General features: G+C 35.2%; 1 protein-coding gene across 3 annotated transcripts in view; it reads left to right on the top strand.

Annotated features, from left to right (window-relative positions):
* The first annotated feature begins 140 nt into the window (after positions 1–140).
* Positions 141–15667, top strand: part of LOC122401804 (myelin regulatory factor-like protein) — a 137582-nt gene continuing 122055 nt past the window's right edge. For all 3 annotated transcript variants that reach the window (XM_043404166.1, XM_043404167.1, XM_043404168.1), the window contains exon 1: positions 141–716. In XM_043404166.1, coding sequence (XP_043260101.1) covers positions 668–716 — 49 coding nt within the window. In that variant the 5' untranslated portion in view covers positions 141–667. The remainder of the gene's footprint in view (positions 717–15667) is intronic.

The following is a 15667-nucleotide window of genomic DNA, read 5'->3' on the forward strand; positions in this document are numbered from 1 at the left end:
CTCCCGCACGCGGTATACAGAGCGCGCGTTCTTTAAATTTCGCCCGGAGGAGACTGAAGCGCGTCACGTGACCCGCTCAGTCTCGGCACGGACATGCACGGGACGCGTTTGTATGTATTACACGTCGTGCGCGTGTGGTGTCGGCACGGAACTCAAGTTTAGTCCGCGCCTCGGGATTCTACACGGCTCCTGGTGTGGCGAGCCAGTGGCAGAAAATATACGGAGAAATCATTTCGACGCGAGGAAAAAGAAAAGTCGACGGATTCGTCGGGTGTGCACCGTATCTTTTGTAACGCGGTCACGGATCCTTTTTCCATCGAGATGGTCACGTTATTGTCGTCGTTCGCCGTGCCGATTCCCGACGACGATCGTTCATAGATCGAGTGTCGCTGCACTCGAGGGTACAGCGAAACACAGTGCCCACACGGAAGTAGTATCGTGCACCGTATCGTTCGTGAATTTTAAGGTAAAGGACAGATAGACACAGCGAGGGGGACGGACGGACAGACGGATAGTGAAAAAAAAAACACACACACACGGAATAGAGTTACATTAAATGTTGTGTACTATGTGGGACGTCGCGTCGAGTGACATCGTAGCCTGGAGACAAAATGGGGCCCGTTGATCGGGCCCGGAAGATCTCAGGGGTCCGATTATCAACGGAGGTATGGATGTCATCGGGGACGGGGACGAGCAAACCCTCCAGGCGATTCTCGGTGAGTAAAATGTATACACGATCCCAAAACGACGCGACGCACGATCGAAACGTTCTTCGCCAACGGTTTGCGACGATTGACAAGCGTGACAGCTACCGGAGTGTCGTGGGTTCCTCGCGGTTCGCCATACCTTCGCACGCCGTAAATGCGTTCGTACGAACGTTCGGTTGCTCCCGTACGTTGACCTTAAACGCACCGGACACGGCTGATCGTGCGTTTTCGTGTTTCAGCCTCCTTGCTTTCTGACAGACCACGGGATGAACAGCGTTATCCTGCTCCACTTTGACCTTCCCGAACGGTCCACTCTTTTTACCGTGGAATGTTCTCGCGTGTAATGAGCGAATAGAATCGAGGATAGAAAATGGTCGGGCGGTCGTTAAAGTTACGGAACTGAAAAAACACAACGTTCCCCATTTTCGCTTCCGGTGTTCGCGATCGCTTTTTCTCATTTTATCGGTACTCCTTGTCACGCAGCGGGCCAGTCGCGTGGCGTTCTTCTGAAAATATCATTCCTTTTCGATTGTAATAGTCAAAACAATTGGATGATAAAATTCTAATATTTTATAATAGTGGTTCTTAAATTTTTAAAAAGGGACAACTGCACTCGTGATATAAAAAGAAATCTAAACGTAGCTTTTTAATTAATTTTAAATTAAGGTATTTTGCTTGATAGTTTAATCTAACATATTTATATAATTTTCGAGACTGAAAATTTAGAAATGTATTCAGTAGGAGGTTATAATTAAACTGATAAATTTCTGTGATCAATGTTTTCATTGTGAAGACGTTTTCGTTATCATTTTTTGTCGTGCCCTCTACTTTGGAAAACGCTGTTTTATAATTGTAGTGTTTACAGTAGCGGTGCATGGTAATGCAGTAATATTTTCACTGAATGTCTAACGTGTATACTGTTTAGGTATTGGATATCGATTTGAGCCATAATCAGTTGAGTCGATGGGCCCCCCTTCCCTAAACAATTCCAACCAGTATGTTTTGCATTCATTCTACGAACTGTACATTTAAAATGTAAATTTTTGTCGGAGAAACTGACAGTTATATTTATACCGTCAGTTTTATGTAGCATATTGGAGCGTTGAAAGGATCGAATAGCTTACTAATAATAAACGATAAAGCTGTTTAAATAAACAGAGGATTCTTTTTTTTTACGTAACACCACAGTGGAGGCGATTTAAGTTTGTCTGTACAGTGTTTGTGCATTTACGACAACAGTTGGCGGTTTGGGGATTGTGGTCACGTTGTTGGGATTATTTATAAATTGTTCCTGAATCGGAAAGAACGCTTTTATAATGCAAAATTCTTAGCTCGCTCTGATTGGTCTTCAAAGGAGAGCCGTATGCTTACGTGGATACATTTACCCTACTTTTGCCTTGACTGTGCTCCCTCCCCTCCATACTCGCGGAAAAACCGCCTTCGCATACCTGTTACACGTTTGGTTCAATGCATCGTGCTGCATCATTTCTCGTCATTATTCGGTTGCAGCTATGCAGATCGCGGTTGTAGATTATAGTTACGTACGTAAACGAGGAACGCGCAAAAAAAACTTACTTCAGTCTGGTCTTCTTTTTACACACCTTTCTTCGAGTTACATCGGTCTTCGGACGTGTCTTCAATTTTAAATCGTTTGTGTCTCGAGAATAGAATGTGCTAGAAGGCTGAAATTCAGTATATTGACTTATTTTGTATGACAATTCGAAATCACAAATTTTGAGAATTTATGATAGCGTATTAATGATAGATATGGTCCTTTATTTTCGAAACTATCAACCATATTGACTTTCCGTTTATTTTGTTTTTGTTAATAAGAATTTACCTTTTGGGATAAATTTTGAATTAAATATTGAATGTACATCATCTCTGTTTATTTTCACTTACTATTATTTTATGAAATATTATACAGGGTGTTCGGCCACCCGTGGGAAAAATTTTAATAGGGGATTCCAGAGGCCGAAATAAGACGGAAATGAAGAATACTAATTTGTTGATTGAAGCTTCGTTAAAAAGTTATTAATGTTTAAAGTTCCGGATGTAGAACGGCAATCTGCGAACACAGGCAAATTTTTTTCTTGAAAACAAGTAGGATTTCCGGGGTATATCTATTGACCAAAAATGATTGTAATTGCCCCTTGCAACAGAAAATAATTTTTTCAAAACGATTTGAAACTTTTTTTTCGCCGAAAAATTTGTGGCCCTTCTTGAATTTTTTTCTCGAAAGTGTGTAAGAATTTGTTGGTAAGTCTATTCACCAAAAATGATTGTAATTGACCCCAGCAAACGAAAATAATTTTTCCAGAACGTTTTGAAATTTTTTTTTTCCGCCGAAAAATTTCAGCAGTCGATTTTTTTTAAATTTGTTTTTCATTTTTAATAAATTTGTTTGACGTCCTACGGATATTTTGTTTACTACTTTTTTGTAGGTATTCATGAGCTCTATTTTCATACTAAATTTCATTGAAATACGTTCACTATTGTAGAAGTTATGGACGTTTGAAGATTGGGCCACTTTTATGGGGTTTTTCTCATTTTGCGGTGTTACAGAACAACTTTTCGAGTATTCTTGGAAGTTCTACATATTCTTCACTAAAATACGCGTTATTTGCTTTTTGAAACATTAAAATCGTCCAATTCGTTCAGAAGTTATGACGTTTTAAAGATACACATGAAATTTTGGAGTCACATTTCTGTCCTGAAATTATATTTTCGGTAAGGAATTTTTTTCTCGTAAATGGTTAGGATTTCGAGAGTATATCTATTGAACAAAAATGATTGTAATTGACACTTGCAACAGAAGAAATTTTGTTTAGAACGATTTGAAATTTTTTTTTCGCTGAAAAATTTCAGAACCTACTCGAATTTTTTCCTCAAAAGTGCGTAGGAATTTGTGGGTAAGTCTATTCGCCAAAAATGATTGTAATTGACTCCTGCAATTGAAAATAATTTTTCCAGAATGATTAGAAATTTTTTACTAACTTTTTAATGAAATCTCAATCAAGAAATTGCTATTATGATTTTCGTCTTATTGTGGCCTCTAGAATCTAGAAATCTCCTATTAAAATTTTTCCCAGGGGTGGCCAAACACCCTTCATAGTCTTTGCACATGAAATAATCAATATAAAAGTGTGTGAATTGAAAAACTTGTTTTTTCCTTCCTTTTTCATTAATGCTTGATTTATTGATAACTGAAGTTACGTAAGATGGAAGATATACAAATTGAGATGTGATTGCATTTGTACGTGAATAAATTATTCTAAGACATCAGAGACACGGTGATACGAGTTGGAAATTATTGTATACATAAATCAATATTGTACATATACAGAGCTCTAACAGAGAAGGAATTGAAACCAACATTGTGAGATCTACTGGATTTTGTGCGTAGTTCCACATCCGACAGATTTTGTACACAATTCAAATCTGCCGTGATAAGAAGAAGCTGATATTAAGATACGTTTACTTTTTATGCGTGTTTTATCTACTTAACACAATGGAGAATTGGTTCATGCGTTAATTAATGTTTTGTGTGTACAAAGATATTTCCAAAGTAGAACGAATTTAAGAGCTACTAAAACTTACGCAGAATCGAGATCGGATGAAGGTTGCACGCAACATAAATCAGATTTATTTCTAGTGTTCGACGATTAGAAGAAGAAGTTGGTATGGAGATACGTTTATAGTTCAATTTATCTTTCGTGCAATGCTTTTGTTTTGGTAAATTTCACGAAATCGTGGAGCTTGTTTAATTCAACGCGAATGAAATCGCTTCGGAGTTCGCGCGAGAATCATTCTCAGTCTCGATATAGAAATAATGCTTGGAATATTTGGCGTTCCCGACCATGTTTGCATCTTTTTGTGAATACTCGTGCCCCAAGCTGGTCTCCTGTGCCGGGTGCATTCACCTGCAACGAGTGCACTGTAGCATTCTTTATCTGGGTCGGAGGTTGCAGTGTAATGCCAGGTACTCTCCGTTTAGCTTGATCTTTCCGCGCGCGCTTGCGAGGAATACACACACACACACGGCATTTTTACTCGATTATTACGAATTATTCTCTCGTTGACAAATATCATTAAACACATCGAACGAACTTTGATTCAATTAGATTTAGGTTTCGAGCTATTTCTTATTGAATATTAAAAGTATTTACTTGTTCGATCAAGGCGATGCTTCCATTACTTTGAACTGTGTAACTGTATTTTCACTGACAATTATCGAAGCAAATACACGAAATACGTTGTTTACAATTATCGGAACAATAGATTAATGAATTGTTTTCATGATCATAATCTGCATCTCAAGTTTAAGCTTTAAGTATATTGCATTATTTATTGGTAATATAAATTAGTAATAAACACTAAGTAATTTAGTTCGGTTGGAAGTGTAAACATTTTATAATTTTAATAATTTTATCCGGATGGCATTGATCAGTTAAAATGGGAAACTGTCGTAAATAATAATTGGAAATTATACAGGGTGTTCGGCCACACATAGGAAAAATTTTAACGAGGGATTCTAGAGGCCAAAATAAGACGAAAATCAAGAATACAAATTTGTTGATGGAGGCTTCGTTAAAAAGTTATTAACAATTAAATTCAAAAATTTCAAATCATTCTGGAAAAATTATTTTCGGTTGCGGGGGTCAATTATAATCATTTTTGGTCATTATACATACCCCCGAAATCCTACGCACTTTTAAGAAAAAAATTCCTTACCGAAAATCTAATTAGGTGTCTAAATTCAACGAAAAAAAAAAATTTCAAATCGTTCTGGAAAAATTATTTTCGGTTGCGGGGGTCAATTACAATTATTTTTTATGAATAGACATACCCCCGAAATCCTGCGCATTTTGGAGAAAAAAATTCGTTACGGGCGGAACTTTAAACGTTAATAACTTTTTAACAAAGCCTCCATCAACAAATTGGTATTCTTGATTTTCGTCTTATTTTGGCCTCTAGAATCCCCCATTAAAATTTTTCCCAGGGGTGGCCGAACACTTTGTTTGTAAATAAAACAAAATTTACTTTGAAATAAAATAAAATTTACAAAATTACTTTGAAAGTTGCAATGTGTTACACGTAGGTAGTTATTTAGACAAAGTATGAGTATATTAACTTTGTCTTATATAAATTTTATTTTATTTTTAATAACATAAATCAGTTTTTGATTGTTTGTATTTAATTATTGACATGTAACAACAATCCCAATACTAGACCAGTTCCCTAAACCAATAATTGTATTGTAGGGAACAAAATTTATTGGTAGCAGTTAAATGGTTAAACACTTACCACAAAATACAAAGTAGAATACTTATAATTACACTGAATAATTGCAGGATTAAAATCATTACTCAGTAATGAGTAATTACATATTTAAGGGACTAATGTGACTAATATTTGATACAAGATATGGTAAACTAGGTATAGGTTTAAAGATAACAAAATACAAAGTACGTGCAGATATAATACATAATTACAGGATTAAAATCATTACTCAGTAATGAGTAGTTACATATTTAAGAGACTAATGTGACTAATATTTGATACAAGATATGGTAAACTAGGTATAGGTTTAAAGATCTAGTGTTTCTTAAGAGTACACAAATAAAAGTGGTACAAAATGTTTCATCAAAAAAGGCAACCATAGCCTTTATGAGACTTGTAAATCACATGTTTGTTAGTCCAGTAGATAAAATTTCTGGGAAGAGCTCTGTTTGCTAACCATGGCCTTAAAACCATCTTTATGGAGGCACTCGAAAACTTTATTGCTCTTACAAGGGAAGGACACGTACTGTTCGACTTTGAGTTTAATGTGCTTTTATAAAATGATTGATCCTTTTTATAAAATATAAATAATTAAAGTCGAACAATTATAGTTTTATTGTATAACCCTGTCGACTATTCACAGGATAATAAAATTTAATATTAATTCAGTCCATAAGTTTTTGTATATTTTTGTATTGGAATAAAATGTGCACCAAGTAGGAGTTTATTAATATTGCAATACTGTGCCCTCACCAGAGTCTAATGACGTTCACATACTACAGTGAACACTTCTTAACGTATTAATTATTTATATTTTAAAAACTGTTGAGTATCTACACCTAATATTTTACATGCACTCAAAGGGATCACTCTGTTATAATTTTGCAAAAGAACATTAAAAGTGTTCGTCTCCTTATGAAGTATGAACTCAGTGTCTGTTCCAGCTTGGTTTTTAAAACATTCCGAAAAATCAGTATAAGGAATCTAGACGTCAGTAGCAATCCTAACACGAATTTCTTAACAAGAGCTGTTCAGTAAAAAACAAGATTTCTATTATTTCGAAAGGATGTATCGATAATTTTTCAAATACGAAGAAAAGCAGGATTGGTAAATGTAAATAACTTCTGTAGAATTAGGATAGATCTTCTGATCTTTCAAGAATATACATTGAGCATCTTAGTTACGGTCTATCGAAACGCTGATCGAGATTTGTCGAGTGCTTAACAATTTGACGTTGGTTCGTTTGATACGAGGGTCGTTCAATAAGTCCTCAGAAAAAGATAGAAAAACGAATTATTTTAGGTAGATTTTTTTTATTCTTCAACATAATCTCCTTTTAGCTCTATATACTTTTCTAAGCGTTTCTTCAACTTTTTCGAGTCACCTAAAAAGTGAGATTTCGGAAGGTCCTCGAAATAAGCATCTGTTTGGGCGGTGACCTCCTCGTCGAGTCATTATTTTAAGTTTGGAAGTAAAAACGAGTCACTGGGGGCCAATACGGTGGATGTTGTAATAATATGAACTTTAATTCCATGATTTTGGCCATCGAAACTGCACAGTGCACCCGTGCATTGCCTTGATGCAAGAGGAAGGTCCTTGCTTCGATCGACAATAAAAATGAAACCATGTGGCGGACATAACTGAGAATTTGAGAGTTGTCTAATGAGTCGTGATGCTTACTTTTTAGTCATTTAGTTGTTTTTTTGATGTTACGAGCGCCAGGTCTTGGATTTTCCAAGGACTCGTCGAACGATCCTCGTAAATAATTAGCCAAAGTTTTGAAAGAAAATCGTGGCTTCGCGCTGCGACGATTACCATCCGTGGACGTGTTAGAGTCCCATGTTACCAGAATTCGTCGGTCTTTGCCAACAATTCCACTGTTCTCTCTTTGCTAGCGGGCCGACAGTGAAAGTCGGCTCGGTGAACGTGCTTTTCCGTTTATTCGAAATTAACGGCTCGATACTCCGGCGTAACCTGCGCCGCGAACAGTACCATTCACTTTTGATCATCACCCGTCATTAACATTTCATTCCGATCGCCGTTGATCCAGCCCGATTTTCTTCCTATTCGCGACAGTGGAAACGTTTCCTACCGCTCGCCGAGGGGTCGACGACGTCGATTCTTTTTTCTCCCGCGAATCGTCGATCTTTCCGCGTCACCGACGCCCGTGAAAGTTGCGAGAAGAGCAACGCGTCGGAACGACGTTTAATGAAATTAGTACGGCAGCGTTAAATATAGCGGCGTACTTTCCTCGTTACTAATTAATTCTCCGTGCTAAATTATGCAAGCTCGCGCTACTCTTGCGCGATCGCGAATTCGAACCAACACATAGCAGGATCGGGTTCCCCGGAGTGTGGTCGAAATTCGAACGATCAGTTTATTCACACACCACGTATATACGATCATATTTATCTTAAAGAGATTATTTATTATTAAACTTTCGAGAATATTTAAAAAATTGCGAGAATTTTATTAGATTAAAAATTTGTAAAATTGTATCAATTTCAGTGAGCAAATAAAATTGCTATTTTTGTAACAATGGTGGAATAACTGAATTTAGTAATACATTATATTAATTGTGATTATTTTTTAAAGACAGAATCCTTTGTTTTTCTTTCTCGATATATGCATATTTACAATTTTACAAATATCTTGTTTCATTATAAACAATTTGTAAAATTTTAATGCGAGATTCTAGAAGCCAAAATAAAGCGAAAATGAAGAATATCAATTTGTTGATTGAGGCTTCGTTAAAAAGTTATTAACAAATTAAATTAAAGAATTTAAAATCATTCTGAAAAAATTATTTTCGATTGCAGGGGTCAATTGCAATCACTTTTTGTGAATAGATATATCCCCGAAATCCTAATCATTTTTGAGAAAAAAATTCATTACTGAAAATATATTGTCTGACCATAACTGTCTGTTACCCTGATAATTAAAAGGTTTCAAATCATTCTAAAAAAATTATTTTCGGTTGCGGGGGTCAATTTCAATCATTTTTAGTGAATACACATACCCTCAAAATCCTACTCAGTTTCGAGAAAAAAATTTAAGAAGGTGGACAAATTTTTCGACAAAATTAAAAAATTTCAAATCGTTATAAAAAAATTATTTTTAGTTATGGGAGTCAATTACAATCATTTTTGTTGAACACACATACCCTCAAAATCCTACGTACTTTCGAGAAAAAAATTCTTTACCGAAAATATACTGTGTGGAAATGTTTCTACAACTTTTTAACGAAGCCTCAATCAACAAATTAGTATCCTTGATTTTCGTCTTATTTTGGCCTCTAGAGATTAGAAATTTGTGAAATTGTACCAATTTCATTGAGCAAATAAAATTGCTATTTTTGTAACAATGCTGTAATAACTGAATTAGAACTGAATTTTGATCGAGATGACAATTTCATTCTCAATATGTGTTCAAATTCTAGTTGAAAAAATAGAAACATTCGATTATTCAATAGTTTTTTACTTCAAAAGGTCTAATACAGTATTATTATTTGCAATTTTACAAATATCGTAGTTGTTTCATTATAAACAATTGGAACCAATACTTAAGAGGATCGAGTTCCCCAAATTGTGGTCGAAATTCGAACGATCAATTTATTCACACACCACGTATACACGAACATATTTATCTTAAAGAGATTATTTATTAAAATTTTGAGAATATCTAAAAAATTGCGAGAATTTTATTAGATTAGAAATATATAAAATTGTATCAATTTCAATGAGCAAATAAAATTGCTATTTTTGTAACAATGATGTAACAACTGAATTTAGTAAGAAATTATGTTATGTATGATTATTTTTTTAAGGAAGAAAGACAGAGTTCTTTCTTTTTAAAAAAATCAACGTTTACGGTTCTGTATTGCAAATATTTTTCTACACCTAATCGATCTGTACATAGACTTAATACTTGAACATGTAAGTTTAATTAATACTCATTTACAATCGATGATTCACACGGCAGTGTGAGCATATTTTAATTTTTGTACAAATAATTAAATGTCTGCTGTTTTCTGTTTCGTATTTACACAGTCTAACATTTTTTTTTTTTTTTTGTAATATTTGGTTATCAAATCCAGTGTTTTCAAGACAGTTCGAAAATATACTTTATTTACTCGACACGACTATGATTTTCTGATTTATAATTTGAATATTTGCACTTTATATAAATTATGTAGAGAATATTGTAGAGAATATAAATTATGTAGAAAATATACTTTATTTACTCGACACGACTATGATTTTCTGATTTATAATTTGAATATTTGCACTTTATATAAATTATGTAGAGAATATTTATAAGTGGCATCAGAAAAATTTACTATTTTATGTTAGCTCATCGCGTGTTAATCATGAAGATACATTTCATTTAAGATATTATATTATGTAAAATCAAAACTAATTAATGTTTCAAACATTGTACAAGTAGCAATATTAATAGTTGTTAAGAAGTAATAACATCCTTATACTATTAAATTCAAAATTTGTTTACTTAAATAAAAGAGGTGCAATTCTATGTATCATTCTGACAAGATTTAATAAATATTAATATAAATGATTAATATTTTAATATCCTTGAGTAATAGTGAAAAATATGGATACTTAAATAAAAGAGGTCTAATTCTATTTATTATTATGACAAGATTTGATAAATATTAATGATTGATTTGATAAATATTTGATACATATTATATTATGTAAAATGAAGACTAATTAATGTTTCAAATATTGTACAAGTAGCAATATTAATAGTTGTTAAGAAGTAATAACATCCTGATACTATTAAATTTAAAATTTATTTACTTAAATAAAAGAGGTCTAATTCTATTCATTATTCTGACAAGATTTAATAAATATTAATGTTATATATAAATGATTAATATTTTAATATCTTCGAGCAATAGTGCAAAATATGCACTCACAGATGTAAACAATGTATCAATGTAATCAGAGGTAATGTGTTTATTTTTATTTCTCCTCGCTATTTTATGTAATATGGATGGGATTAAGTTCTATCAGTGTACAAGTGAGAAAGCGGACGTAACATAAAGAAATGAATTGAATTTAAAAACGCTGAGATAGAGCTAGAAAGGAAATCAATTAGATTACAATAGGAGTTGGGCAGCTATACAGGCGCGATTAATAAGATTCGAGTAATTACAGTTAGATACACATCGAGTAGGTAGAAAGGTTCTCACGGATCTGTAGGATCTACATAAAAATCTGCTTTAATTGTGGATAACAAACAATACTATTGATTAGCTTGGAAAGGAAAAGCAGTTCAGTCAATAAGATAGTTTCCGATATAAAATAATAAAGAATATCTCAGGTTTCTACATGGCACGTGGAACTTATTGTCAAATATGTGGATACTTAACGATGAAGTTAATTAATAAGTGCGGATGTTTATGCATTTATGAAAAATTCTAATTTTTGCAAAGGAAATTGTTGTTCGGATTCGTCTCAGCTACCCCCCATTTCCGGTTCTTATACTAGTTACAGGACACCCTGTATATCGTTGCTACAAAACTTTTTTGACTTTTTATTAAAATGTACTTTAATGCTTTTCAATAAAACGTTGACATTTTCAAATTGTTTACGTAAATTAATACGTAAGATACGAATTATTATATTTAGGGGTTGAAACAACCCTCTAAAAAGTTTCCATTTCATTAATTCTATTAATAAATAAAAATATAAACTCGCATAATGATCCACAGTCTAGTTATTAGTATATAAATTCATAAATTTATAATATAAAAGCGATATATTATTGCACAAATATAGATTATATTAGATATATTAGAAACTACATTTGTCTCTTATTGGATACTGTTTTCTACATCAGTTACTTTTCGAGAAATTTAACTAAATAGTCATTCGCAATTGTATGAATTTCTTTCACTCTTAAAGCATGGTTATCAATGCGGATGTTTATGCATTTATGGGGAATTTTAATTCTCAAAGAACTACAGAATGCATTTAATATGCAAAAATATAAGAAACACGTAAGATACGAATTATTGTATTTAGGGGTTGAGACCGTCTACAGAGCTCCCATTTTATTAATTCTATTGATGAATATATGAATTTGCATAATGATCCGCAGTTTATCAATAAGAATAACATTTTGATGACGTTCTGGGGATTTTGTTCCATTGTGAAACGGCATAGTTTCGCGATTAGAGCTGATTTATCCGCGATTTCTTCTCCGGAAAATTACGAGGCCTCCCCCGCTCCACGGGCCGTGTGTACAGAGTCAAAAGAGCGGTTTTCCTGATTTGGACACCGCTTATCAGCAGTCCGCGCAGAATAGCGTAACGACGCAAAACGAGCGTTAATGGCAACGTGCTTGTACACGTGCACATGCACGTATGCACTTACGTGGACGCATCTATGCAACAGCGCGTGTACGCGCGTCATTCACTCTGCAGAAAGATACAGGCGGTCGCTGCGACGCGATCTCGTTCGAGCGTTTCAAAACATTCGATTTTTCAAGTTCCCCCGGTTAGCGAGTTATGAAACGTTGTCACCGATTGCGCTGAATAAATAATCGAAGCGGTTCAGTTTCATGCAGAGGCGAGCAAAGCCCGACCTGGACAAGTACGAGCAGTGTTCCTGATTTCTCGACAATTTTCCACTTCACGAAAAACGAGAATTCGAATTAAATTTCTCGAGAATCGTCGAGAAACCTTGAGAAAGTAAATATTGTAAAATTTATCTTCTCGATATAATTTTGATAATATTTAATGGAAGAAACGTATATATTGTAATTAGGTGTATTTACTTGTACGTACAATCACATATGAATTTTTAAAATATACAAAAATGTGCAATGGATGTTTGTTAGACATTATATTTTTAGTAATGGATTTTTTTCTCGAAAGTGAGTAGGATTTCGGGGGCATGTTTCTTCACCAAAAATGATTGTAATTCACCCCTGCAATTAAAAATAATTTTTCCAGAATGATTTGAAACTTTTCAATTTCGCCGAATAATTTGGGCCTGTCGATTTTTCTTAAAAATTCGTTTTTCATTTTTAATAAATTTGGTTGGCGCTGTACAGAAATTTTGTCTAACTCTTTTTTGTAGGCATCCATGAGCTCTACTTGCATACTAAATTTCATTCAAATATATTCAGTATTGTAGGGGTTATAGTCGTTTGAAAATTGGACCATTTTATGGGGGGTATTTCTTACTTTACTAGGTCCAGGACCAACTTTTTCAATATTGTTAGAATTTTTAAATATTCTTCACTAAAATACGCGTTATTTGCCGTTTGAAACATTAAAATCCTTCAATCCGTTCAGAAGTTATGACGTTTTAAAGATATGCACGAAATTTTGGGGTGACATTTTGTCCTGAAATTATATTTTCGGTAAGGAATTTTTTTCTCGAAAATGCGTAGGATTTCAGGGGTATATGTAATGATCAAACATGATTGTAATTGACCCTAGCAACCGAAAATAATTTTTGAAAACGATTTGAAAAAAATGACGATCGGGAAGCACCTATAAAAGGCAGCACCCCGATCGCCCGGGTCCAGTCAGTCTAAACAGAGCGAGACATCCAGCATCAAATCCAAACCATCAAAATTTGAACCAGTTAGTCTTAAAATTAATTTGTTAAGATAACGCGTCGCAGTACGGCCGCGAATCAGTAAAGGAAGCTGGGGAGTGACGACCCCGAGCCAAGGAAAAATTATGCGCGGTCGCGAGTGGCGAGGTCGCGATCACAGTCGGGTCGCGACATAGTTATGATCCACCTCCATTCGCAGCAACTCCACCAAAATTGGAAGTCCCTTCTCCTTTCTCACAGCTGCACGAATTTCAATGCTAGGTTGCCAGTAGCAGGCCGCTAGATTCTGGAGAGCTCCAGCAGCCGCCTCTAACGTTTTCGGGTTTGAGCAAGTCTGCAAAAGTTTCAGATATGATTGGACCACCTCCGGTTGCCAGAGCAGCTCCATGCCTCTGACTGGTTCCGTTCTGGGACTGGTTGTACGATTGTTTCCTACACACATTGACGGGTACACATGTTCACAAGAGAGATTTACTGCGTAATTCCAAGAGAAATATTTGAACATACAGCAATACAAAAGACTATTGAGTCTACCTCATTTGCACTATTCTCTGTGACAGGAGTGAATGTGGGTGCCACAATAGCACACTTTTGTTGGAAAGCTGGTGTCTCTGCTGCTCAAGGGAGAGTTGTCAATAAGGCAAAGGAAGAAACATCTAAACGTAGCATCTCAACGCAGACAGACATAACAGGTCCTATAGAAAGAGCTGCAACTGAACCATCTTTGGAATTCACCAGAGAAGGAACTTCTTTTGTACGACCTCTCTCACCATACGATAAGACTTTTGCCACTTCTGACATAGCTAGAAGTCTATTACCGTGATGGAGACTGCAGCTGCAAAGATAGAGGCTTTCAAGAATCTTCTGCCAGAGTTTGCTAGTTTGTCCGATGCAGAGATTACAAGAATCTATAGCAGAATACCCAGGACAACTCCTATCTCTCGGGAGATTCTTCTTGATGCAACTAAGGCAGAACTGGAAACTGTGGCAAGGAATGAGATGTTAGGGATGGAAGACAGTTCCAGAGACCAAGTCAACCATATGCTGTCCCTAGCAGGTCTCAAAAGAAGAGACTGGAAGTTGATCATTGGTTTTGTCGATATTCCCGATGATGCCACGTTTGAAGATAAGATTAGGAGCATAACTATGTCGCGACCCGACTGTGATCGCGACCTCGCCACTCGCGACCGCGCGTAATTTTTCCTTGGCTCGGGGTCGTCACTCCCCAGCTTCCTTTACTGATTCGCGGCCGTACTGCGACGCGTTATCTTAACAAATTAATTTTAAGACTAACTGGTTCAAATTTTGGTGGTTTGGATTTGATGCTGGATGTCTCGCTCTGTTTAGACTGACTGGACCCGGGCGATCGGGGTGCTGCCTTTTATAGGTGCTTCCCGATCGTCATTTTTTTCGTCGAGCCGGGTGCAAAAATCCTCGCACGTGCGTGCCGCGGAACATTCTCGATCCTTCGAGAACGGTATTCCGCGACACGTGTCCGCTATCGATTTTTGCACCCGGCCCGATTCCTACAATCGGTTGGGGACGGCCCGATTTCTGGAATATTCTTTCGCGTCGGCCGGAACAAGGACAGTTTATGTATTATTCAGTTATAAAATATATGAAATGTTACTAGTAGCCTGCGAATTTTTAAGCATTTATGGAGAGTTTTAATTCTCAAATCTATGGAATGCACTTAATATGTAAAAATATAAGAAATACGTAATTTAATAATAATAATAAATTTAGTAATAATTAATAATTTTATAAGAATTTTTACTATTTTATATATGTCTGTTTCGAATGATAAATAAAAGTAAGCAGTAAAATAAAAATGTTGTGATCTAGAAATTGTAAATCATGAAGTTTTGTAGTAACAGAAGATTGTGAAATAGTGTGTTACAAGTGATAATTTGTGCAGGTATCATATTTCAAATTTGTCCAAGTAATCAACTATACGTTGAAAGCCACACCAATTTTCCTCTTTCTGTTCTAATTGGCATAATTCGCTGGTTTAAGCATCTTAAGTTTATCAATTTTTTCACCATTAAGGTACTTTTCATTTCTCACAGTGTAGAATATCAT

This window comes from Colletes gigas, unplaced genomic scaffold (genome assembly GCF_013123115.1).
Source record: "Colletes gigas isolate AHSC1104 unplaced genomic scaffold, ASM1312311v1 Colletes_gigas_Sc00028, whole genome shotgun sequence".
In the NCBI taxonomy this organism is placed as follows: Eukaryota; Metazoa; Arthropoda; class Insecta; order Hymenoptera; family Colletidae; genus Colletes; species Colletes gigas.